At 45.6% G+C, this 26,223-nt stretch overlaps 1 protein-coding gene across 1 annotated transcript in view; it reads right to left on the minus strand.

The window, feature by feature from the left end:
* Positions 1-463: 463 nt before the first annotated feature.
* Positions 464-26,223, minus strand: part of OAZ2 (ornithine decarboxylase antizyme 2) — a 71,623-nt gene continuing 45,863 nt past the window's right edge. The window contains 5 exon segments of the mRNA XM_059372251.1: positions 464-1,498; positions 1,753-1,838; positions 2,636-2,811; positions 4,085-4,165; positions 4,167-4,242. Coding sequence (XP_059228234.1) covers positions 1,368-1,498; positions 1,753-1,838; positions 2,636-2,811; positions 4,085-4,165; positions 4,167-4,242 — 550 coding nt within the window. The 3' untranslated portion in view covers positions 464-1,367.

Consider the following 26,223-nt stretch of genomic DNA (forward strand, 5'->3'; position numbering starts at 1 on the left):
GGACAAAGCTGATGTCTACATACCTCTCTAGGGGTTACTGGCAGTTTGTCCCAGACTCCTAGCAACTGTATTTTGCAGTGTAATGTGGCCCCAGAGGCTTCAGCTGGTTTGTCTGTCCTTACGCACCACCGCTTTTGTCCTGAGAAGCGCGTATCACACCCTGCTACCTTAGGCTCTAGACTCAAAAGAAGAGTGGTAGAAAGCCAGTCCTGGTACAGGAATGAAAAACAGACCAACCACAACTTTAAATCAGTTTATTGACACAGTAACACAACACACTTGCCTCCCTGACACCCCCACCCCCCTCTCACCCAATCTAGTTCTCTTCCCCTTCCTCCCCCCTTAGAACAAGCTGTTCAGTGAAAACAGAAAAGGGCAGGACACTTCTACACCCTCATTCCCACCCCTAAGCCTTATGGGGCAGGGGCTCAGGCCCTACTCAGAACCTGTTGAGAGAGAGAGGAGGGGCAGTCAGCACTATACTCAGCCAGGCAGAGGCATCCAGTCCCTAAAAACAGATTCCCACACGACCCCCAGGCCCTGAGTTGCTATTCCTCTTCCTCTCTGCTCTTTGTGACCCTAGGAAGGAGACACCCTGGGGCCTGGGCCTGCAGCCAGGAACAAGAACTGGCTGTGATTTGAGAATTGGGAGTTTGGCTAGTGTTTTTAAGGCCCAGGCACCCCAAAGAAAGCCCTGGTGGTGAGAGTGAACTTCAATGCCCCCATTTAAAATGCACTGATAACATTAAACAGATTAAGCCAGCTTAACCAAATGCCAGAAAAACACTAAGCTGTAAAGAAGGAGGGGGTCAGACCTGGTTTCTGCAGGCCAGACACAAATGCACACAGAGGAGCCCAGGTGGAGTGTCGAAAAACAAGGACACCGTCCAGGGGCCGAAAAGCCTATACTCAGGAGTGTCTGGGTTGAAAGGAAGCAAGGAAAGAAAATACACAAGTCTTAAAAACCAAAAAAGAAAGCCCAACAGCAGGGGAACCTAAGCCTGACAATGCTGCCCACCAGCCCTCCAGGCCCTGCCCCTGGACCCAGACAATCCCTCCCCCTCTAGGCAATGTCCTCCCCTAGGCTAGATAGAGCACATCACACAGCGCAGTTTAAAAAGCTTCTAATGCCAGTTCATAAACATCTTCATTTACTATTGGTGATTACATGTGAATAATATGTTTATACTGTTCTTTATGGAAAACAATTTCAACGAGTCAACTCCGAGAACACAATAGGCAACCCTCACCCTGAGCCCCTCAGCGTCCTTCCCTAGACAGTAAGGAGCGCCCTCCTCTGTCCCAGGGCTGCCTAACTTCCCCTCTTCCCCCACTGTGGCTCTTGGGCAAAGCATCCTCTATGACCATTAGTCCTCATCAGACAAGTTCTGGTCCAGGGGGTAAACCATGAACATCACATCTGGCCGAGAGGGAACACAGGGATGGCCTGGACGCACAATCTCAAAGCCCAGGAAGCTGAAGGTCTTCAGGAGTGGAGCTGCAGAGAGTGTAAAAAGGATTCTGATAAGAAACACAGGGGCAGGTTCAAATCAAGGGAAAACAAAAAACAAAGATTGAATATGTAAGTACTACGCCTTTACTAAAGACCCTTCAGGCACTCCCACCCCTGTGACTTCCCAGGGTTTATATGGCAAACGCCAGAGCCGTACTTCACTGAATAGGAGGCTCCTTTTCCCCTCACTACTTCCCTGCTGTCTGGGCAGTAGGATTCAGGCTACTTTGATTCCTCACCTCTGTCTTCCCGGCCCTTCCTGAAGCAGATGAAGACGTAGTTCACTTTCATCTTCTCTTCAGCAAACTCTAGCAGTGCTAACAATCTGCCAGAAGCAAAGAAAACCACTCAGGCCCATTACCACCTCTCTAGACTTCCCTCCCACCCTCTGTCAAAAAAGCCTTCTGAGGCTTACAGCCAGCAGTATTAATAGGGAACCTCCAGGGAGAAGATTCCCATTTCAAGAGCTCTGAGTTCAAGAAAAAAGCCACAATCCCAAAGAAAAATGTTACTGAGCTCTCTCTTCCTGGAATAAGGGTTCTTCATCTGAAATTAATACGAACCAGCTCCACTAATGCAGTTCACAGGATCATATGGGGCCTGGGAAGAGAACGTGGTTCTTCAGGGGTCTTCCAAAATTGCCCAGTTTGATGACCGCAGCCACTGGCGCAGACTCTGGACCCAGACACTGCCTTAAAGGATTTCCTCAGAAGAAAGGGGCAACTCAAAAGAATTCTGCCTTGAGGACTATTCCTTACACACTTGGCTGCCTTCGAGGGCCTTGCCCAATCCAATGAAATCCCACTGTAGCTCAGAGCTTCCTGCCCTTCTGAACCGCATCACTGTATGGCAGCTCAAGGGGGATTTAATGTCTGCTGAGAAGAGTGAACCATGGGTTGATTAAATGACAAGGATTTGGTTAATGTGATAATGATCTCCTTTAATTATAACCTACGGCAGGCCTGTTTTACTGGCTAAAAATGAACTGTCACAAATTGGTACCTGCTTGGGAAACCTAGAGCCAGGGAAGAAGGCAGACACTGTTCATCTGTTGGCCCCAACAAGCATATGCCCTTCTCTGGAATGGGCCCTCCTTCCCCTTCCCCAGCACCTGCTCCTTACCCTTCTTTGCTCCCATCAGCTAATAATCCATCTGGGATTTCTACAAACAGGCTCTGGCTGGACAGGACTGCATCCCAGGAAGAGACTTTCACCTCGGTGACCTCATACTGGAAGTGGACAATGTGAGGTTTTCCATCATTCACAGGGAGGTCCTGGGTCACAGTGAGCTTCTCGTCCTGGGAGGAGATCAGGTCAGAGGACCAGGTCACTACTACTCTGGCCACATCACAGGCTCCCTAACCTAGGTGATCCCGGGAGTCCTCTGGGGCCAGTCTCAGGGCAGTATGGGACGAAGGACACACTGAAAATGTAGAGCCGCATGCTGGCTAAATGAAGCCGTCCGTCACTCCTCAGGCACAAAGACAAGCTGATGACAACTACAAGTCAGCATGATGGGAAGGGAAGTATTTACCAAGTGTCCACTAGATGCCAAGTACTGAGCAAGGTGCTTTCTCACTTTTCAGTCCCCACCAGAAGCATCTGAGGTAGTTACTAATACCCCCATTTTAAGTCTGAGGCACTAGGGGCCCAGAACAATTAAGCCACTGTCCCAAGGCTCCGTAGCTAGTAAATGGCAGAGCTGAGACTCAAACCAGGTCTCCCTGACTCTAAACCCATGTGTGTCCCCCAACACCAAATTCTTTCCCTTCTCTCTCTGAAAGAGAAGCATTAGAAACAAATGAGGATGTAGTGAGGGCTTGGCTAGGGCCCAGCTCAAGCAAAGCCTGCTTCCAGGCTAGACTACAGGTCCATCTTGTCTCCCCTGGGCACAAACAACCTCAAGAGACCAAACCTCAGCCACCCTGCCTCCCTTGGGTGGCACCCTGCTCCCCAATCTTGGGGAGAAGCTAAGCCAACTTCTGGGCCTCACAGGAGATTAAAGGGCAACAAACGACTGGCTGCCCCTGCCCAGATCATTCCTAGGGCAGATAGCTAGCATTCTCTAAAGCTCCTGGAATGTAGCCTATGCTGCTGGATGACAGATGATGGAGATGCAAAGCCCCTTCTCCTGCCCCGCACCCACCCCCACTACACTACCCAGCCTGCCCCCAACCAGGCCATTAAGGGATGGAAATCCGAATGTCTAACAGTCATGGAAAACTGCTCCTCCTGGCCCTTGGTACTTCTCAAGAGAAAATGAACAGTCACACCAAAAAGTGTTCTTGCAACCCTCCCATTCATCATTCTCCTTCCCACTCAGGACCCTTCTGAACCAGCACTGAAGTGCTGACCACCAAGCTAAGAAGATGGCAGCTTTCGCTTAATGCTGATCTCCTGTTCCCAGTACTTCCCAAAAGCCACAGAGCAGCCTCAGTTGAAAGAGTCCTTCCCGATTTCCCTACTGGCCTGGCCTAAGAGAAGACTCAAGAAGGCAATTATTGCCCCTAAGCGGCTGCTGAGTGGACCCTCAGCTCTGCTCCAGGGCTTCCACCCCACAGTCCTCCTTACCTTATATATTAGAGCTGAGAGAGAAGGATCCCTGCCGCCCCCTCGCCCACCGGGGATCTTCGACAGTGGGTGAGGGGCATCAGGAGCACCACAGAGGCCCCGGAACAATGTGCCTGCAGCACTGGAGCTGGGGACAGTTACTCAAAGGCAAAATACTACTGCAAAAGACAGAGAAGGTGAGACAGTAAACACCAAGACTTAAAAATTTAACACACACACACACACACAAAATTTAACACAAAACCTCACTCTAACATCTGCCCTGGCTCTCCCAAAACACTCTAAAGCTACACCACTGCCTGCCCATCCTTTCGGCCTCAGCTTCCAGACCTACTTCGGTGCCCTTCAAGCACACCCACCACCCTGCAGAGAGCAGAGGGAGTCCAGCTGGACACATCTGACCAGAGCAGCACCTGCTGGACCTTAAACAAATCTCTGTGACACTGGCAAACCCTGAGAGGAACCAGATCCTGACTTGCCTTCAAGGCTTTAGCACCTGTCCCCCAGTCCTCTCCTTATTCTAACGGTACTTCAACAAACTATGCGGCAATCTCAAAACCTACACAGTTACTTTCAGCTGGAGAGGCATATGGGCCTCAAGAGATCACATGGGCTGGGTACCATGTCCCTGAGGAACTCCCAAGGCCATTTTTCCAATCATGGCTTCCTCCCCAATCTAAGCAAAAGACCTAGACAAGAAATCCATAACCCAAATCTCTCCAGGGTCAAGAACTGAATTAAATCCTGGGATTTGGCTCTCAGAGAAGAGATACACTATGGAACAGAGTATTATGGTCTGGGTTTGTCCCTGGTATGCCAGCATATGTCAGACTTCCTTGCCCTTCTTTGCTAGAATCTGACCTGGGCACGGGAGTTTACTTAATACTGATGTGCTGAGAATAGACATCAGGCGCATGTGTATCAGGGGGAAGGAATATCTGCTGGGAACTAAGTAAGGAAGCCAATAATCAATGGATTACAGAGGGTTAAAAGCTCCTTAAGGAGCTCCCTGTCACCTCCAGGTGTGTGCCCTTACTGCCACCGTGGTTTTCAGGTGGACCCAAAAGGGCTCCAAATCTGCTCCACTGCCGCCTCTGAATCTGACTGAACAGTTCACTAGGCTGAGCTGTAGGCCACCTCAGAGACCAACAGCAAGTGAAGCAGGGAAAGAAGTAGGCAGTCTATGCATGTACGCCACGAGTCAGCAACAGGCCTGTTCCATGACCCCAACACCCCAGCCTCCAGGCAGCTAGAATGCAACATGCTAGAGCCTGCTCCCACGACTCTGCCCTTCTCTTCCCAACTGTGTGTTTAATGTCACATTGGTAGCTTAAATGGGCCGTAGGAGAAATATTTACACCACAGAAATGAGCAAATGACATAAATCATGGCTTTTTTTCTCCTGAGAGCTAGCTGTAATACAATGCAAGGCACCATTCTTCACACTCTTTATGTGGCATGGCGTGCCAGATTCAAGTTCTACACTTGAGCTCAGAGTGATAAAACTGAACTCACACTTCAGATGCAATTGTACAATAACCAAAGGGGCATCCAGCTAAGTGTCAGCATTCCAGCTGAGACAGAAGTCCAAACCCATCACTATTATCATCCCCATCCTCTTTCTCTGAAGGATTTCAACCAGGGGCCTGAAATTACACTTAGAAATTTCATTGCAGGGTGCCTGGGTTGCTCGGTTGGTTAAGCATCTGATTCTTGATTTCACCTTAGGTCATGATCTCAGGATCCTGAGCTCAAGCCCCACGTCAGGTTCCATACTCAGGGGGGAGTCTGCCGAGACTCTCTCCCTCTACCCCTTCCCCAGCTCACGCTCATGCATGTGCACACACACACACACACACACACACTCTCTCTCTCTCTCTCTCTCTTTCAAATAAATAAGTCCTTTAAAAAAAAAAAAAAAAAGAAACTTCATTGGGAGATGAGAGCTTCCAGGGCAGCGTCAGAGGGCCTGACTGCACACAGCATCGATACCGGCGGCAATACACACACACCACCTTCTGCCTCCTCTGGAAAGCCTCAGGCCATCCTCATCTCCCCCACTCTAGCCTCACCAACAGAAATCAGCAAAAGGGGCATGACTAAGGACTACGTTGTTTTCAAGGAGGAACTTATTTGCTACTAGGGACAATAAACTATTATCATCCCCATGTTCTAATGTGTTAAGGGACAGAATAATAGTGGCCGGGCCAGAAAAAATTAAGAAAAAGGTGGACTTCCCTAAGCAAAGGTATATATACCCCCCACAGACAGTGTGGTTCTGTTTCCATTTCCTAGTGAGCACTCTGGGCCTCTGTTGAGGTTCTTGCAGAAACACCAGGAAGGCTGGGCCACTGAAGAAAGCTGGCTTGCAATGTATTGGTCAGTGGAGCTACCCAAGAACTGGGCAGACTTCTCCTCTGGGGTAGACAGATGAAATATCGCCTTGTATACCAAACTGCATGGGTTCCTAAAACAACCAGATCCCCAGGCTCCTGCAGTTCTAGAATTCTGGTGCTAACCTCAGACTCCTACTTCCAAGGAAATTATTCCTCCCTGGTCTTTGGATGAGAGAGCTACATTTAACCTGATGGGCATTCCAATTACCATCTTCATTCTGAGCTAGTTTTTCCTTGCAAATAGCAAGCAATGAGGCCAAACTACTGGAAAGATAAAAGCAGGGTGGTTTTGGGGGGATATATATATATATATATATATATATTATTTTTATATATATTTTTTTTTTTTTAAGATCCAGAATCCCCTTTGTCTTCCTAGAAATAATCTCTAGGGCCTGCCCTGTGTCCATCACTAACCCATGTGCTCTCTCCTCTAGAAGTAAATTTAAGAAGTCTAGGGGCGCCTGGGTGAATCAGTGGGTTAAGCCGCTGCCTTCGGCTCAGGTCATGATCTCAGGGTCCTGGGATCAAGTCCCGCGTCGGGCTCTCTGCTCAGCAGGGAGCCTGCTTCCTTCTCTCTCTCTCTCTCTGCCTGCCTCTCAGTGTACTTGTAATTTCTGTCAAATAAAAAAATAAAATTAAAAAAAAAAAAAAGAAGTCTATTCCATGGTAACAAATCATTTGCTTTTCCACTCTTATTCACAAGGATCCCGGAAATTCCTCCTCCTCCCCAACAAAGTCTGCACAAGAGCAAGTGCATGACTGAGGCTGGAGGGCGTTTTGGGTCCCCACCCTGGGATCCACTTCCAGGTCCCTAAGCTAGGGTTTAGGATAAACTTAGTAGACTGGAGATCACAATCAACAATTATCTTCATCGTCTATCATAATGGATCTGCTTTTCATTATTTGCTGTGAATGGCAATTGCTTCTCTTTAAAAAAAAAAACCTGTCATTTCTGAAGTGGGTACAAACTGAGTGGTTAATGAAATTAAGGGGCATAAATAGTAATCAGGCAAGAAAAGTAAATACAAGGCACCTTGTCACTATTTGTAGATGACATGCTACTGTATATAGGAAACCTCAATAGCTCCACCAAAAACCTCTAAGAATAAATCAATTTAATAAGGTTGTAGGATACAAAATCAATTTACAGAAATCTGTTGCATTTATATACACTAATAAGAAACTACTAGAAAGAGAAATTAAGAAAACAATCCCATTTACAATTCCATTAAAAAAGAGAGAGAACACATAGGACTACACTGAACCAAGGAAGTAAAACAAAAACAAAAACAAAAACAACCCACAAAAAAACATTTACTCTGAAAACTGTAAGACAATGATGAAAGAAACTGAAGATAAAAATGCAAAGATATACCATGACATGAACTGGAAGAACACTGTTATATCCATACTACCCTAAGCAATCTAAAGACTCAGTGCAATCCCTACCAAAACACAAATGGCATTTTTCACAGAACTAGAACAAAGAATCCTAAAGTTTGTATGGTGCCACAAAAGACCCCAAATAGCCAAAGCAATCTTGAGAAACAACAACAAAGCTAAAGGTATCACACTCTCAGATTTTAACGACTGAGCAACCCAGGTATCCCGACAGATTTAAAAATATACTACAAAGTTATAGTATTCACAACAGGATGGTATTGGCACAGACATAGAGATCAATGGAATATAACAGAGAGCCCAGAAATAAACCCATACACCTATGTTCCATTAATCTACGACAAAGGAGGCAAGGAGACAAGCATATAAAATGGAGAAAGACAGCTGCATGAAAAGACTAGACAGCTATATCCAAAGGAATAATACTGAACCACTTTCTCATGCCATACACAAAACCAAATTCAAGATTAAAGACGTAAATGTAGGGTGCCTGGTGGCTCAGTGGGTTAAGCCTCGCCCTCTGTTCGGCTCGGATCATGATCTCAGGGTCCTGGGATCAAGTCCTGCATCAGGCTCTCTGCTCAGCAGGGAGCCTGCTTCTCTCCCATCTCTCTCTGCCTGCCTCTCTGCCTACTTGTGATCTCTGTCAAATAAATAAATAAAAATCTTTAAAAAAATGTTTTTAAAGACTTAAATGCAAAACCTGAAACCATAAGACACCTAGAAAACATAGCAGTAAACACTTCATCAGTCTTAGCACTTTTTTTTTTTTAGTCTTTCTCCTTAGGCAAGGAAAACAAAACCAAAAACAAACAAATGGGGCCATCAGAACTAAAAAGCTTAAAAAGGAAACTGAACAAAAAGGCAACCAAATGAATAGAAGAAGATATCTGCAAATGATATATCCAATAAGAGATTAATATCCACAATACATAAAGAATTCATACAAGGGTGCCTGGCTGGCTCAGTCGACAGACCATGCAACTCTTGATCTCAGGGTCATTCAGTTTAAGCCCCACGGTGGGTGCAGAGATTAATTTAAAAAAATAAAATCTAAAAAAAAAAAAAAAAGAACAACTCCTACAACTCAGTATCAAAAAACAATTTGATTAAAAAATGGGCAGAGGAGGGGCACCTGAGTGGCTCAGTTGGTTGAGCATCCGACTCCTGATTTCAGCTCAGGTCATGATCTCAGGGTCCTAGGATCAAGCCCTTGCCCGCACTGGGCTGTGCACTCAGCAGCAAGTCTACTTGAGGATTTCTCTCCCTTTCCCTCTGCTCCCACCCCCTTTCATGCTCTCTAAAATAAATAAATCAATCTTTAAAAAAAAAGTGGGCAGAGGATCTCAATAGACATTTGTCATATGTCAGAGAAGACATATAAATAGCCAACAGGCATGTGAAAAGATGCTCAACATCACTCAATCATCAAGGAAATGCATATCAAAACCACAGCAGTACATCACCTCATACCTGTCACAATGGTTAGTATCAAAATGACAAGAAATAACAAGTGTTGGTGGCTCAGTCGGTTGAGCAGCCAACTCTTGATTTTGGCTCACATCATGAGCTCTCTCCCTCCACCTTTCTCGCCACCCCCCCACCCTGCCTTTAATAAAAAAAAAAAGGAAAGGAAAGAAATATGGAGTGTTGGTAAGGATGTGGGGAAAAAGGAACCCTTGTGCACTATTGGTGGGAATGCAAACTGGTGCAGCCACTGTGGGAAACAGGATGGAAGTTCCTCAAACAATTAAAAATAGAACTACCATACGCTCCAGCAATTCCACTTCTAGGTATTTATATGAAAACACTAATTCAAGAAAATATACACACCCTTATGTTCATCACAGCATTATTTATGGCAGCCAAGATACAGAAGCAACTTAACTGTCCATCAGTATAGGAATGGATAAGGATGTGGTATATATATACACAATGGTATACTACCTGGCCATTAAAAAAAAAAAAAAAGAAATCTTGCCATTTGTGAGAACATGGATAAACCTAGAGGGCATTATGCTAAGTGAAATAAGTCAGAGAAAAACCAATACCTTGTGATTTCATTTATGTGTAGAATCTAAAGGAACAAAACACAACAGAAACAAACTTACAGATACAGAGAACAAACTGATGGTTGCCAGAGGATGAAATAGGTGAAGAGGATCAAGAGGTACAATCCTTCTTTCACAAAATAAATAAGACATGTAATGTGCGACACAGTCAATAATACCGTAACAACTTTGTATGGTGACACATGGTACCATTTTGTAATGCATATAAATACCAAATCACACTGTTGTATGCCTGAAACTAATGCAACATGTCAGTTATTTTTTCAATTAAAAAAAGAACAGGGGCACCTGGCGGGCTCAGTCGGTACAGGATGTGATTCTTGATCTCAGGGTCATGAGTTCCAGCCCCACAATGGGTGCAAAGATTACTTAAAAATAAGAAAAATAAGGGGCGCCTGGGTGGCTCAGTGGGTTAAAGCCGCTGCCTTCGGCTCAGGTCATGATCTCAGGGTCCTGGGATCGAGTCCCACATCGGGCTCTCTGCTCAGCAGGAAGCCTGCTTCCTCCTCTCTCTCTCTCTCTCTCTCTCTCTCTCTCTCTCTGCCTGCCTCTCCATCTACTTGTGATCTCTCTCTGTCAAATAAATAAATGAAAAAAAAAAAAAAAAAGAAAAATAAATACATAAAAAATTAATAAAAGAATAGCCTTCTGTTATTTTATTGACTTTAGTCTTCAAAATGGTTTTGTGACAAAATACACCACCAATCTCAACAGAGAATCTTGCACAACTTTTGCATAGTGAAAGTGGCTTCTAAACACAGGTCCTTCTGTCACAAGATCCAAACCAGATTAGGTTTCATATTCAGTTCAGTCATGTTTCTACTGGCTCCAATGCCCAGCTTTTTCCATTCTGTCCTCACATCCTGCTCACTCCACTGGGGGGCAGGCATGGTTTAATCTTTACCACCAAAAAGATGATTTAAGAAGCTTGATCTAGAGAGTGAAAAGATCAGGCTCATTAAGAAGAATAAAATTTATCAGACTGAACCCAACATGCATCTGGGCTGGTATTGCTTTTGCAGAAGAAAAAAAAAAAAAAAAAACCATGCTGGAAATGAGGGTGTCAAATATCCAAGTCAGTTCAGAAGAGAGATGGGAGATTAGAGCCTATCTGTTAGTGCCTTTTATTTTCTCAGTTGTTATCAGACATGCCCCTGGAAACACTCCTCAGGATACAGATGAGTGCTACCGACAGATCACAACCTGCTGCCTCTAATTTAAGGCATTCTGTGAAACTGCTGCCTGGAACGTCCTTAGCAAGTTATAATTTCATACACTGGCTACAGACAGTGTATGCAGCAGATGTATTCCTGGGGAATGTTGCTGGTAAATCAAATTTTTATAATTCAAATCCTATTTTTAAATCTCTAGGCTGCTTACTATTTAAAGGAAGTACCTTTAAATCTCTTGATAAAGTAAAGGATCTCCTGTTAAAGAATCACTTTCAGTTGACTTTATGTCAGTTTTGATTTTTAAATTTAATGTGCTCAAAGCGGGGGACAGCCTGCTACATAGAGATTTAATGTAATTCTGTGACTAACTTCCATTCAGTACATCCAACAAATTTGTGAATTTATTTTCTCCTTGATATACTTTTGATCACATTTCACTTGAATCAGTGGCCTGAACTTGCACCCTTTCTCTCTGGTTTCCACTACCTGTCAGGGGAGGGTCAGATAGCCTTGGTATTACCTATCTTGTGGAATCAAGTGAAAAGACATAAAAACCACATTTCCAAGCATTCTACATGTATCTCCCTCTTTCAGTCTCTTCTGATCCATTCCCATCCCAGGCTCTATCTCAAAAACACTCTCTAGGCCTGGACTTCCCTCACACAGGATGCTTTTACTGAGACTAGAAAGGTCTCTGATGATTAATCCCGAGAACAGAGGAACCAATCCAGGGGTGCCATCACATTTAACTAAGAAGGAATAGGAAGAAAGGTAGGAGGTGATGGCCACCTCCAGTCTAGTGGAATCTTGGAGGCTGATTTCCAGCTGCCAATTCCCTTCCCATATGAGAAAGGGACCCTGGTCAGATGCCAGGCATAAGTCATTTCACTAGGGCTGTTCTGTGTGCCAAAGGGAGTCTACTTGCTAAGCACAATTATAAAGAAAATGACATCACCACTCTGAATCACATACTGAAAGCATAACTGGGTTTTGGTTGATTCTCCACAAGAAACACACTTGTGGTAGCAGCTAGAATATCTGCTTCTGAGGTCTGCTTATCTTATTACACAACTGATATTGGTACATCTTCTGCCAAAGGTACGTGTAACCACATATGCTACAGAGATGGGGGGATTGCAAGGTACTCATGATTTAAAATTATACTTTAATTTCACATTTTAAGTACCTTGATCTAGCTTGCATAGTAAACTCATCACCCAGTGCCAGCCTCCTTTCCCAGGACAGAATGACTTCATTGTTAATAGAGTATCAGAGGCCTAGGATATTTTCTTAAGGGTTATCTTCTACAAAGCATTTTATTCTGCTGCTAACAGCAAACTACCTGTTTTGTTCACTTCAAGCGACAAAATTCTTGCTCACCAACTTAGCTATTTCTGGTAGCTTTCAATCAGGCTTCACAGCCTTCCAAGTCATGGCACCAACTTGAATCAACACTGCACACTCTTTCGAAAAGGGATGAATTACTTCCCCCCCCCCCCAAGAAATGCACATATGTAACTCCTCTACCCCACTCCTCAGTCCCCCTTTTTATATTTCTGAGCAGCTCTGAAGCTAAATTTGGATTTCTTGGCAGAGTGAGGAATTACTATTATTAGTCCACACTGCTTTCTAAAGCATACCTCCAATATGGGGGGATTCCCAACTATACCAAGAATCTGTCTCTCTCTGTGGAATGACATTGAAGATACATGGTAGGAAAACTTGCTCACTCTACTATCCCACACCCAACAAGCCACTGTGCCAAAAAATAAGGAATAACCAAAACCATATCTTTGTGGGGAGAAAAAGAAATTCCATTACCAGGGAACCATTCTGTGAAGATACTCAGGGTAGCTCTGATGTGCTCATGTGCTCTGTCCACCAAGAGGAAACACCTGTGGAACCAAATGCTTCTCAAAGCCCATCAAAGATTGATTATAAGACAGATATAAAGCCAGGGCAAGCTCTTTGCCACGTAATGTACTGTCACAAGGTACTATAAGCTAGCCAGAGACGGAGACTGTCCTCCTGCCCCCATGAATCCAGGGAGAGAAAGGCCATGAAGTCTGATTTCCTTGAATTTAAGCCTCATGTTCCAAAACCATAATAAAAGTGTTTGCTCTTGTGTTGTCTTCCCTACCCCACTATCAAGAATTTTGACAATGTGGAGGTACTAATCAGAACAAAACTGGAAAGGAAGAGCTTTGTTTTCAAAACATACTACCAGCTCTTCTGCAACTATTTCTTCCAGGAAACCAAGCCTCCACCTCTTGGGTATTTCACTGGAGCCAAGGAAGCTAGAGAGCCCATCCCCCACCTAATGAGAGCTAAACTCCTAGTCGGCTCCCTCTCCCCTCTGCAGATATAAAACACCAAGCACACAGACTGGGAAGAACAGGCTCTTATCAGAATCCCTAGTTAGGGCTCTACCACGATCCTTTTAGAAAGTTAGGGGCAGGCCAGAGGAGGCTGGCAAACATGTTATGGAAACAGGATTGCCATAACGCAAAGAAACCAGACACCCTGCACACACCGCCCCACCCCACCCCCAGGGCCAAGGCCTCGCTCCTGCCCAGGCTCTGGCAGGCCAGCTGGCTCCTCCCTCCACCTGCCTTTCATACAGCCAAGCCCCTCAAATTACCAACACACTAAGAAAGGGCCCTGGAGACAAGCAAGCCTGTTTTGCCACTTAGGAAGCGGGATGGAATCTTATATTAAGCGAACCCAACCCCCTCCTTTTTACATGGAAGCACACTAGCTAAGCCAGAACTAGAACTCGAGTCTCACAATCTCATAGTCAATGAAGACCCTTTACGTGTTGGTTCCAAGTACCTGTAAAGGACTTGGCACCAAACCACCTCAGTCCAGGACTCGACAATGCTTCCTGAGACCACCCCACCTTCCAAACCCCCCTGTGGAGACAAAAACATTGAACAGAAAAGAAAATCCATCTCATATCCCCTTTTTTGTGGATTTTCCTGTAGGTTCCTTTGCTTCCCTCCACCCCTGCACTTCACCCTGCCCTCTCATACCTGCTGTCTTACCCTCATCACACACACAGCTTTACCACAAGCAACACCTTGGGCATCCAGCACCATCCAAGTATATATCCACCTCCACCTCCTCAGCTCCAGAGGGGCTGAGCAGAGAAGATGTAATAAAAGCAGGGACTGCAAAGGGACATGGACATTGACATTCTCAGAAAAGAAAAACAGAATGGGCTTTGTAGATGTAGAAATGTTGAAAAGTGGGAGTAATGGGTCAAATACAACCATTAAAAAAAACAAAAACAAACAAAACACAGAAAACGAGTGAATTTGCTTTCTGTAAACAGGGAAGAAGAGAGGTGTGGGGGCTAGGTAAGAGTCTGAGAATGAAAATGGCTAATGGCTGAAAACAGAGTAACACATGGTAGGAGAACTTAAAGAGGCTGTTGTGGGTACCCTGGATATTTCTGGACAGTACCTGAGAAAGCAAAGCAAAGAAATCCCTGAAGGAAACAAGGCCCTTTTTGGTAGAGAAAGAGCTGACACTAAAGAAATATGATGGGAAAGGTCTTGGGGGGGTTAGGAGGGCAGGGGAAAGAAGGCACTGGTTCTTAGCCCTGACTGCACATTACAAAGAATTACCCAGAGAGGTTTAAAAATACATACTAATAACCAGGCCCCACCCTAGGCCAATTACTCCAGATCTTTCAAGGTGGGGTTCAGGTAATTGATCTTCCAAACGTGCAGCCAAGGTTGAGAAACACTGAGATACAAGAAAAGCTAAAAATCCAGCTGGAATATTTAAGGATGGTGCTGCTAAAGGACTGAGAAATGGCAATTAGAGACCAGCTTATGGAGAAGGGAGCCCAAGTTTGAGAGGAACCTTGTAGAATTCCATGGGGGAAAAAAGCAATAAGGAAGGATATGTTTGTAAAAGGAACTACAGTCCAGCTTTGGACAGACCAGGACACAATTTAAGAAGGATCTGCAGGGAACAGATCTGCTTGCAAAACAATGAGGCCCAAGTGTGGAACAGAGGCCAGAAGGCCAAATCTGGGGACAAAGGGTCTGGTGTGGAGAAAAAAATGAGCTTCAGGCTTATTTTGGAAGGGACAGCAACAAGTCAGGGGTGGGGGGGGCGCAGAATTAGGAAGAAAATTAGACCCAAATTATAAATGGAAGCTATTCTGATGTAGAAAAAGCAAGTAGGGTTAAAAATTGTGAGAAATCAGGATTATGGAACAGTTTCAGAGTCTGGGGCAGAAATACCAGATATGTTTAAAGAAGAGTGGCATGACAACAAGAGCTGCCTTGGGAAAAAGAAGAAAGGTATAGAGAGGAAAGCTGAGTGATCAATTTGCCTAGCTGGGACAGCAGGAAGTATGGAGGAGGCAAGTTTAGAAAATCAATGGTGCTGTTTCAGAAAGATGTGCAGCCTTTCTCTCCAATTATTGGGGAAGACCGGGGTCAGGTTTTGAGGAAGGAAACTTGCAAAGGCCCAGTATCCAGAACAGACGGCCTCATTTTGAGGCACTGGAAAAGAGAGGGAAGTACCGGGAGAGAGAATAGGCCTTGAGTAGAAGCAGGGTGAGCTCAGTACTGGATCTAACAATCTAAAGATGGGATTCAATTAAGAAGGGGAAAATAAGAGTAAAGAGGAGTTCCAGCTGAGAGAAAATGTTCAGAGGTTGGCCATGTTCAAAAGAGTGTTGGGGGAACCCCACTAGGGGAACAGGATAGCGAATAGGAATCAAGTCCAAAGTGTTCGAGAAATAAAAGGAGGTTGGGAGACAGAGAGAACGAGGCCTAACCGGGAAAGGGGTGTCGAGGGAGGAAAGATGGGAAAAGATGAAGCAGGAGTAAAGGACTAAAGGGACGGCTGGGCATCACGGTAAAAAACTATTAGGCCTGAGAAAACGGGGGAAGGGAAGGGGGAAGGGTAATGAGTCTAGCTGAGAGCTAAAGGTTGGAGACTGACTGGGGGAGGGGCGGCAGTGATAAGAGAGGGGTTTAGTTGGAGGATGCAGTTTCAAGGAAAGAGATTCAAAGGGAAGGGTTAAGTGACTGAAAGGGGAGAGCAAGACAGACTCGGGGAAAATGGGAAATAATCTGGGGAACCTGGATGAGGGAAAAGCCCCGTTTGGGGAAAGGGACACGGTCCGACGGGACTTAAAGGAAACGGGGACTTGATTGGAAGACTGGGTCCTGGTTTGAGTGAGGTCTTTGCGGGAGCAGGAGGCCCGGATGAGGGGGATGGGCCGGGCTGGAGGGAGGGGGCCAAAGGGCGGAAGGAGGCCCCGTTGCGGGGCTGAGGACTCGGACTGGGGTGGCTGAAGTGGGGAAGGGACCCAGTGGCGGGGGAGGACAGGCCCCCTCTGTGGGGGCTGGAGCCGGCAGAGGGTTAGGGAAGGCCCTCTGGAGCAGATGAGGAGAGGATGGGGGCGGGGAGCCTGGGCCGGGCCGTTACCTGTCCTGGGTGTTTATCATCCTCGGCGGCTCTGCTCAGGGTGGGAGGAGGCGGCGCAGGGAGTGGGTAGGTGGATGAGAGGGTGGGTGTGGGGTCGCGCGCGCGGGGCCGATCTCTGCGGGCTAAGTCCCTGTCAGGCCGCGGGCCCAGAGCCCTCCTCCTGCCTCAGCGAGCGCCTGCCTCCAACTGACCCTCCCCGGCCGCCGCCGACGCCGCCGACGCCGCCGCAACCGCCCCGCCCCCGGGGCTTCATCTGCATAGCCCCACCCCAGCGCCGCACGGTGTCCTGGGAAACTGGGGCCCACAACAAAGGGCAAAGCCCAGCCCCGCCTCCGCGCAGGCGCACCAGGGGATGTGGGGGGCGGGGCAGCCGTCTGGTTGAGAAGTGGCCTTTGCGGGAGGCTGTGGTCGTTGCGGTGGTTTTAAGTGCGCCCCACGAAGATGCGTTGTATTTCAAGTAGAGTTTTCTGGACACTGACCCAACCTAGTTGTCGTCCCTACACCTCTTCTGCATGGAGCCAAGCAGAGGTGTGTCATTTGTAGGCCCTGGGAGGATATTTTATTATACAAAACAAAATCAAATCTAAGAGTAGTACACACATATTAGCGCCATTCCCAGACTGAGCCCAGGTTCACAGATCTCAGTTACCTCAGCTCATAATGCAGATCAATAATCTTCAGCTGCCAGCTGAGATCAACAGTTTCTGCACCTGAAAGGCATCTCAGGTAAATGAACAAGGTCTGACCCTAGCTGGTGGTCATCTGAAGCCAAATCTCTGTGGGTCAGGATCACAGTCACCTGACAGCAATTGTGGAAGGCACCATGGCTAACTTGTTCACAGCCACTTGAGATCACAATCATGCAAGGTTCACAGTCACCTCCGTTCACTATCCCTGCTGGTCCTTATCACAGGTCAGTGACAACAGGTCACAGTTACTGTGCACAGACCTCTCAGATCGCAGTCATTGTACACCACAGACATAGGCACCTCAACGTAATCTGTTCACAGTCAATCCGACCGCAAACAAAAGAGGTCACATTATCTTAGCTCACAGTGGGGTGCCATCACCTCAAATCCCATTCATTCACTTATTCAACAAATAATTATTGAGCAGCTACTTACTATATGCTCCAGACATGTGCTAGAGTCCAGGAATACTCAATGATCACTTAGGCAAAATTCCTGCCTCAGATGTCACAATCTAGTCGGAGGGAGAGACACTAAGAGGCTGAGGGATGTAAATGTTCAATCTGAGATAGACCACAGAGATAATAACTAGGGAATTATGGATGGCTTCACATAAAGGATGATCACAATCACTCCAAATCAGAGGTCACTATGACTCCTAACTCATTATAGCCCCAAATCACAAATGTCTCCCATTAGAATACAAGGACACCATTACTCTACTTCACAAAAAACATGTTTTTGGTTTTTAGGTGATGAGGATGCAGGGATGGAAGAAAGGTTGGAGCTATGAAACGCAGGCTTTTTAAGGAAAAATAAAAGTGGTAAATGATACCAGAGCTGCCCACATTATGGGGTACCTGGGTGGTTTAGTGGGTTAAGTGTCTGCCTTCAGCTCAGGTCATGATCCTGGAGTCCTGCTCAGCAAAGAGTCTGCTTCTTTCTCTCCCTCTGTCCCCCCAACCCCAACAACATACACTCAACACTCATTCTCGCACTCTCTCTCTCAAATAAATAAAGTTAAAAAAAAAAAAAAAAAACCCACCCCAAAGATGACTAGAGGCTCCAATAACATGGCTCACTTTAGATCCCCAAATTTGGCCCCTTGGCTATCCCTATCTACACTTCCAAGTTCAGGTCAGGAATGTTCTTACCCCAGTACGTAGCAGAACTGAACAATCAAATTTATTCCTGACCTACCCCATCTTGTAATCCGAGAGACCTGGAACTCAAAGGAAACTGGGATGGCCCATGTCTGCCAACCCATCCCTGGACAAGCAACCTTTTGGCTGGAAGGACAGTTTTTGATGAATCGGCAAATATTAAGAACTCACTATGTCAATAACAGGGACTATTTATTGAATATAATGCTAAAGCACTAACTTTTGCCAACAGTTCCCCACTCCCATTCCACAGCTGAAAGGAAACCTCAGGGCGATTCTGTCAACTAATATTTACCAAAGCCCTATACTTACCAAGCAAGTTAGTTTATTTGTTCCAATTCAAAGCTGGTGAGTGGTAGAGTTAGAATTTGGACCCCAGGGCACCTGGATGGCTCACTCGGTTAAGCGTCTGCCTTCAACTTAGGTCAAGATCCCAGAGTCCTGGGATAGAGTCCCACATCAGACTCCTTCCTCCTGCTTCTCCATCTGCCTGCTACTCCCCCAGGTTGCGCTCTCTTGCTTGTGCACTCTCTCTCTGATAAATAAATAAATAAAATCTTAAAAAAAAAAAAAAAAAAAAGAATTGGACCCCAAGTTGCCTGATCCTGTGCTTTGTCTGGATTTGCATGATAGTAAGATAAGAAGTTCTCTGCTACACCTTGCTATTTGGCAGAGTGGAAATCCTGACGACCCCCTGACCAGCAAGTGAAAATGTCACAAAAATGGGAAGCCACATTCTGCTGTCCAGTATGAGAGCCACTAGCCACATGTGCCTATTTAAACTTGAATTAATTAGAATAAGGCTAAAAATTTAGCCTCTCGATCCCATTCACCACATTTCATGTGCATAAAAGCTACATGTGGCTAGTGTTTAGAGTGCAGATTTTCCATCAATACTGAAAGTTCTGGCCAGCATTGTAACCCATCATTCCCCTATCCCTACTTACCTCAGCCATCACCACAGGTCTGAGTTCCTTCTCATTTGTTATCACCTCCATCCTTGTGCTCCCACTGGCGAGATGCTTCCAGCTCCCTGCCCTCAGCCACATCCTTCCTCCGTGCCCTCCGCAACCTGTGAGCAGCAAATTCTTCCACATCCTCAGACTTATCTCAGTATGCTGCCTTCAATTCCTTGCCTCATCTGAAACTTTGCCTCCCCCTAAGTACACTGAATCTTTGGCAGCCCTCTTAAGTGAATGTTATTTTCCTCTTATTCTCCTGGACCTCAGAGTCAGCAAGTGGGTAAATACATTCCTTTCTGGGGCGCCTGGGTGGCTCAGTGGGTTAAGCGCTGCCTTCAGCTCAGGTCATGATCGCAGGGTCCTGGGATCGAGTCCCGCATCGGGCTCTCTGCTCGGCAGGGAGCCTGCTTCCCTCTCTCTCTCTCTCTCTCTCTCTGCCTGCCTCTCTGCTTACTTGTGATCTCTCTCTGTCAAATAAATAAATAAAATCTTTAAAAAAAATAATTAAAAAAAAATACATTCCTTTCCAACCCCAAATGCCATTCCTAAACCAGTGCTTCCCCCACTCCTCCTACAAAACCCCTGTTCCTTTGAAGCTTCACCATCTGGACCATACCATCTTGGTTGATAGTATCAGTGAACTTCCTGGTCGCTCACAGCCCATCATTTAGCTCTTGGACCTCTCTGTCCACCCTATACTTTATTATATTTGGTGAACTCCACATCAATGTGATGGCCTCTCCATCACTTCCCTGACCACCTCATCCCCAGCAATATCTTTCCTGCTCCACAGCAGCTGTCCACTCCTATGGTCACACCCTCAGCTTTGTCTTCACTAAAAGTCATTCCACTTCCAATATGGAGACTCTCCCGGGTGCCTGGGTGGCTCAGTGGGTTTAACCTCTGCCTTTGGCTCAGGTCACGATCTCAGGGTCCTGGGATTGAGTCCCACATCGGGCTCTCTGCTTGGCAGGGAATCTGCTTCCTCCTCTCTCTTGCCTGCCTCTCTGCCTACTTGTGATATCTCTCTGTCAAATAAATAAATCTTAAAAAAAAAATATGGAGACACTCCAGTCACAACCTTTTCCTTACTTAAGTCTCCCTGGACAATTCTTTGACCTAATATCTCACTACTCATTAGACGCACTTCTCATGTTCCTTCTTTCTTACCTTCATTTCCATCATCCATTACTATAACCACTGTCTTGCCTTCTCTCCTCCACATGTGCTGGCCTGAAAAAAACCCTACTCTGAATAAATTTACCATCCGCCTTACCAGTGCCTTTGCAGATTACCTTCATTTCATGTTCATGATCTTAACCTCAAACAGATTCTCAACACTGCCTGGGAATGCCTACGACACTTCTCCAGTAAGTTTGCTTTACAACACTCCATAAAACCTCTCCCCTTGGGACACCTGGGTGGCTCGGTTGGTTAAGCCACTGCCTTCAGCTCAGGTCATGATCCTAGGGTCCTGGGATCAAGTCCCACATTGGGCTCCTCGGTGGGGAGCCTGCTTCTCTCTCTGTCTCTCTCTCTCTCTCTCGCTCTCTGACAAATAAATAATTAAATAAAATATATTTTTTTAAAGATTTTATTTATTTATTTGACAGAGAGAGATCACAAGTAGGCAGAGAGGCAGGCAGAGAGAGAGAGGAGGAAGCAGGCTCCCTGCTGAGCAGAGAGCCCCATGCGGGACTCGATCCCAGAACCCCGAGATCATGACCCGAGCCGAAGGCAGTGGCTTAACCCACTGAGCCACCCAGGCGCCCCAAATAAAATATTTAAAAAAGAAAAAAATCCTCTTCCCTCTCATCTTAGCTGATGACATAGGTTCTGAAGTGTTTTTTTTTTTCTCCCAGTTGTATTAAGATATAATTGACATCTAACACTGTATTCGTTTTGGCATATGACATGGTGATTTGATGGATAGCAATGTATTGCCCTAGCCTCTCTTGTTGCTGAGGAAATAGAAACAAAGGGGAGCTTCCTCTCATTCCTAATGACAACCTGCAAACCTATCTCCCTCTGCAACCTCCAGGATCTCTCCCTGCCTTGTGCTCTGAAAAATGTCCCCTTCCTTACAAGCCCACCACAGGAGCCATGGGGCCCACCCTCTCTCCACTTTTTGAGAACCTGCCTCCCACTATCTAATCTTCCCCATCAGCACATAAACATCCTCTCCAATCCTTGAAAACTAATATCACAGCCATTGTGATAAACAATTTGGTACTTTCTTAGAAAACTAACCAGGCTGGGACACCTGGGTGGCTCAGTCAGTTGAGCCTCTAACTCTTGATTTCGACTCAGGCCATGATGTCAGCATTGTGAGATCAAGCCCTGCGTCAGGCTCCATGCTCATTGCAGAGCCTGCTAGGGATTCTCTCTCTACTTTTCCCTCTGCCCCTCCCCCTGCTCCTGCACACTCTTTCTCTCTCTCTCAAATACATAAAACCTTAAAAAGAAAAAAGCTAATTGCTCAACTATCAGACGACCCAGGAATTGCACTCTTGGGCACTGGTTCCAGAGAAATGAAAACATCTTCACATAAAAACTTATACATGTATGCTCACTGCAGCTTTATTCATTATTATGAAAAACTAGAATGAGCCCAGATGTCCTTCAGCAGGTGAATGATTAAAGACAGTGTGGCACGTCCCCAGCCACCACGGACTACTATTAGCCCTAAAAAGGGCTGACCTGTTGACTAATAAATGCAACAACTTGGATGAATGTCTTGGGAAGTATGCTGACTGAAAAAGGTTCTATGCTGTAGGATTCCACTTATGTAACATTTGAAAATAATAATACTTTAGAAACAGAGGAGAAATGAGTGGCTGGCAGTGGTTTGGGACGGGGTGGGGGAGTGGGCCACGGTTATAAAAGGGCAACACAGAGGGATGCTGGTGGTGACGCTAGGGGTGGACCCCCCGAACCTACACACGTGCTAATACTGTATAAAACCAAACACACACAGGCACACACACAGATAAGAACAAGAAAAACTGGCATAACCTGAATAAGATAGAGAGACCACTGTTCACATGCTGGTTGTAATGTTCTACTATGGTTAGTTTTGCAAAATGTTTCCACTGGAAAGAAAGTGGACAAAGTGTAGGGGGGCGCCTGAGTGGCTCAGTTGGTTAAGCATCTGCCTTTGGCTCAGGTTATGATCCCAAGGTCCTGGGATCAAGACCCATGCTGGACTCTTGACTCAGCAGGGAGTCTGCTTCTTTATCTGCCTCTGCCTGCCACTTACCCTGTTTGTGCTCACTCTCTCTGTCAAATAAATAAAATCTTAAAAAAGATAAAGAAACTGGACAAAGTGTATAAGGGATCTCTCTATTATTTCTTACAACTGCCTATGATTCTACAATTATCTCAATAAAATGTTCAATCTGAGAAGAATATACATAATGTGGTAAGTTGGCATTGAGGTAAAATTATATATGTAAGTATAATTTAAATGTATTAAACAAAAACAACAGAAAAAGCTATGAGTGGGGCACCTGGCTGGCTCAGTATATAGCATGGGACTTTTTTTTTTTTTTAAGATTTTATTTATTTATATGCCAGAGAGAGAGAGAGAGAGAGCGAGCGCACAGGCAGGCAGAGTGGCAGCAGAGGCAGAGGGAGAAGCAGGCTCCCCGCTGAGCAAGGAACCTGATGTGGGACTCGATCCCAGGACGCTGGGATCATGACCTGAGCCAAAGGCAGCTGCTTAACCAACTGAGCCACCCAGGCGTCCCAGCATGGGACTTTTGATCTCAGGGTTGTGTGTTCAATGCCCATGTTGGACACAGAGCTTACTTTAAAAAAAGAAACTGGAAAAAATTTTTAAAAAAGGACAACTATGAGTTAGGTTATAGGGCAGAGAAGTATTCTAGTCCCTAGGGACTGCTTTTACAAGTATGACAGTGACAACCTCAAGAGAACAAAAACAGGTAAGTATGAGGATATATGACAAGAGGTACGAAGGAGACTAGATAAGTAATCAGTGGACCCCATTTAGGGAACCAGTGTCTGTAGCATCTCATTCAAAAGAGCTACATGGTGCCATGTGGTTCAGACGAATCTGACCTTGGCCTCTGCCTGGCTGGATGACTTTAGACTAGTCACGTAGCTACAAAGGGTCTGTCTCTGCTCTGCGAAAAACAGGGGACCATAGAGCCTGCCCTCCAAGTCTACCATGGGGATCAAATAAAATAATGTATGTAAAGGCACCTAGCCCAGTGTCTAGAAGATGTTCCAGAAATAGAAATTCAGGCCCAATTCTCTCTGAATAAAAATCTGCTCTCCAGAAAAAATCTGATAAAATCTAATTTATAATGATAAAATTCACGAGTACTTACTGATGTTTCAAAAGAAAGGGAAAAAAGAACAGATATTTAAAAAATAAAAATAAATAAGAGGGGCACCTGGGTGGCTCAACTGGTTAAGCGTTTGTTTGCCTTTGGGTCAGGCTGTGATCTCAGGGTCCTGCCTGGGATGGGGTCCTGAGATGGGGCCCCGCATAGGGCTTCCTGCTAAGCGGGGAGTCTGCTTCTCCCTCTGCCTCTGCCCCTCACCCTGCTCATGCTCTCTCTCTCAAATAATGAAGAAAACAAAAAGAAAGAAAGGGCAAAAGAAAGAGAGTGAGAGAGAGAAAAGAGAAATAAAAAAATAACCTTCACTGATCACCTTTGGAGAATTCAAAGGAACCAACTCATTTTTCTGAAAATTGGTAAATAAGAGACTCAAGTCAAGCATTTAACTTGCCTTTCTTGTATGAATTGCATTCAGGTTAACAAAATCGCTGATGCGAGATAATTATTCTGAAAACTACTCAGAGTAAGAAATAAGCATTCAGTCTGATTTTCATTACAAGCATGCCTCAAGATAACCAATTAGGTAATAGGAAAAGAAGAAAAAATAGAACATCACCACTTTGTAAACCCTCACTGAGATCAAGGTCACCAATATCTGTATTGTTACAAAGGAAAGACACCTGAAGGTTAGGGGCCTCCTGATGGAAGGGTGCAGCACTACCAATGAAGTATTCTTGAAAAAACTTGAACCTGAATCAGAGCAAGCATTTTTCTCTCTCTAGTTTGTAGAAAATGAAAGGAGACAGAGGAACTGGTTAAATGTCACCACAGGAGTGCAATCAGCAAAATCCTGAATGTAGGGATTTTTTTTTTTTTCACTTGATCTTAGCCAAAAGGCTAAGAAGCAATAGGAAATTTTCTTTTATTTTATTTTATTTATTTATTTTTTTTAAAGATTTTATTTATTTATCAGAGAGAGAGACGGGGAGAGAGCGAGCACAGGCAGACAGAATGGCAGGCAGAGGCAGAGGGAGAAGCAGGCTCCCCGCTGAGCAAGGAGCCCGATGTGGGACTCGATCCCAGGACGCTGGGATCATGACCTGAGCCGAAGGCAGCTGCTTAACCAACTGAGCCACCCAGGCGTCCCAGGAAATTTTCTTTTAAAAAAATTGTTTATTTTATAGAGAGACAGGCAGCGTGTGTAAGTAGTGGGGGGAGGGGCAGAGGGATTGGAAGAGAGACAATTTCAAGCAGACTCCCCACTGAGCGCAGAGCCAACACAGGGCTTGACCCTGTGTTACCCTGTGGGATCATGACCTGAGGGGAAATCATGAGTTGGAGACCTGACATACCCAGGCAGCCTGAATGTAGGGCATTTTTTTTTTCTTTAAAGATTTTATTTATTTATTTGACAGAGAGAGATCACAAGCAGGCAGAGAGGCAGGCAGAGAGAGAGAGAGGGAAGCAGGCTCCCCGCCGAGCAGAGAGCCCGACACGGGACTTGATCCCAGGACCCCGAGATCATGACCCAAGCTGAAGGCAGCGGCTTAACCCACTGAGCCACCCAGGCACCCTAGGGCATTTCTAAAGGACAAGAATCTCTCTGGGGCACTGGGGTGGCTCACTTGGTTAAACATCTGTCTGCAGCCCAGGTTGTGATCCTGGAGTCCTGGGATGGAGCCCCATATTGGGTTCCCTTCTTAGTGGGGAGTCTGCTTCTCCCTCTCCCTCTGTGCTCTCCCTCTCTCTCGCTCTCTCAAATAAATACATAAAATCTTTAAAAAAAATCTATTTCTTCACCAAAAAGGGGGTGATGGAGAAGTGAGGAGGGAAATAATAAATTTAAGATTTGTCCACCCGATGTAACATGTAGTGCTTTGGGGACAGCAATATATTGACCATTTGACACGATACATGGCAATCATGACAATCTGACATATCCACTAAATGCCTCTAACCTCACGTGCCCAAACCCTTGATTACACCTGCCCCCTCCAACCTGGTGCTTCCCCAGGGTTTTCCATGTTACCCATCTTCACAAATGGCCCCACCACTATCTAAGTTGCTCAGGCAGCTACCAAGGTGTCATTACAATTTCTCTTTCCTTCATCCCCCCTCTCTTGTTATCCAGCCCATCATAACAAGTCCTGCCTCTTCTTCTCTTCTGCCCTCATCCAGTCCACCACCATCATTTGCTCGGATCACTGCAGGCTTCAAATGACCTCCTGTCTTCTTTCTTGCCCTCTTCCAATCAATTCCCTTCAATCCAGCAAGGATGATTAATATATTAAATATTTTACAAATATAGGTAGGTGGGGGGGGAATTGGATGAGGGTGGTTAAAAGCACCAACTTCCAGTTACAAGATAAAGAAGTACTAGGGGTGTGACATACAACATGTGTGACGTACAAATGATGGCTCTCCCACTGCTGTGGGATGTATGAGAAGTTGTAGGAAGGAGAGGACATCCCAAGAGTTCTCGTCACAAAGAGAGAAAAAAATTATATTTATATAAATATA

This window comes from Mustela nigripes, chromosome 13 (genome assembly GCF_022355385.1).
Source record: "Mustela nigripes isolate SB6536 chromosome 13, MUSNIG.SB6536, whole genome shotgun sequence".
In the NCBI taxonomy this organism is placed as follows: Eukaryota; Metazoa; Chordata; class Mammalia; order Carnivora; family Mustelidae; genus Mustela; species Mustela nigripes.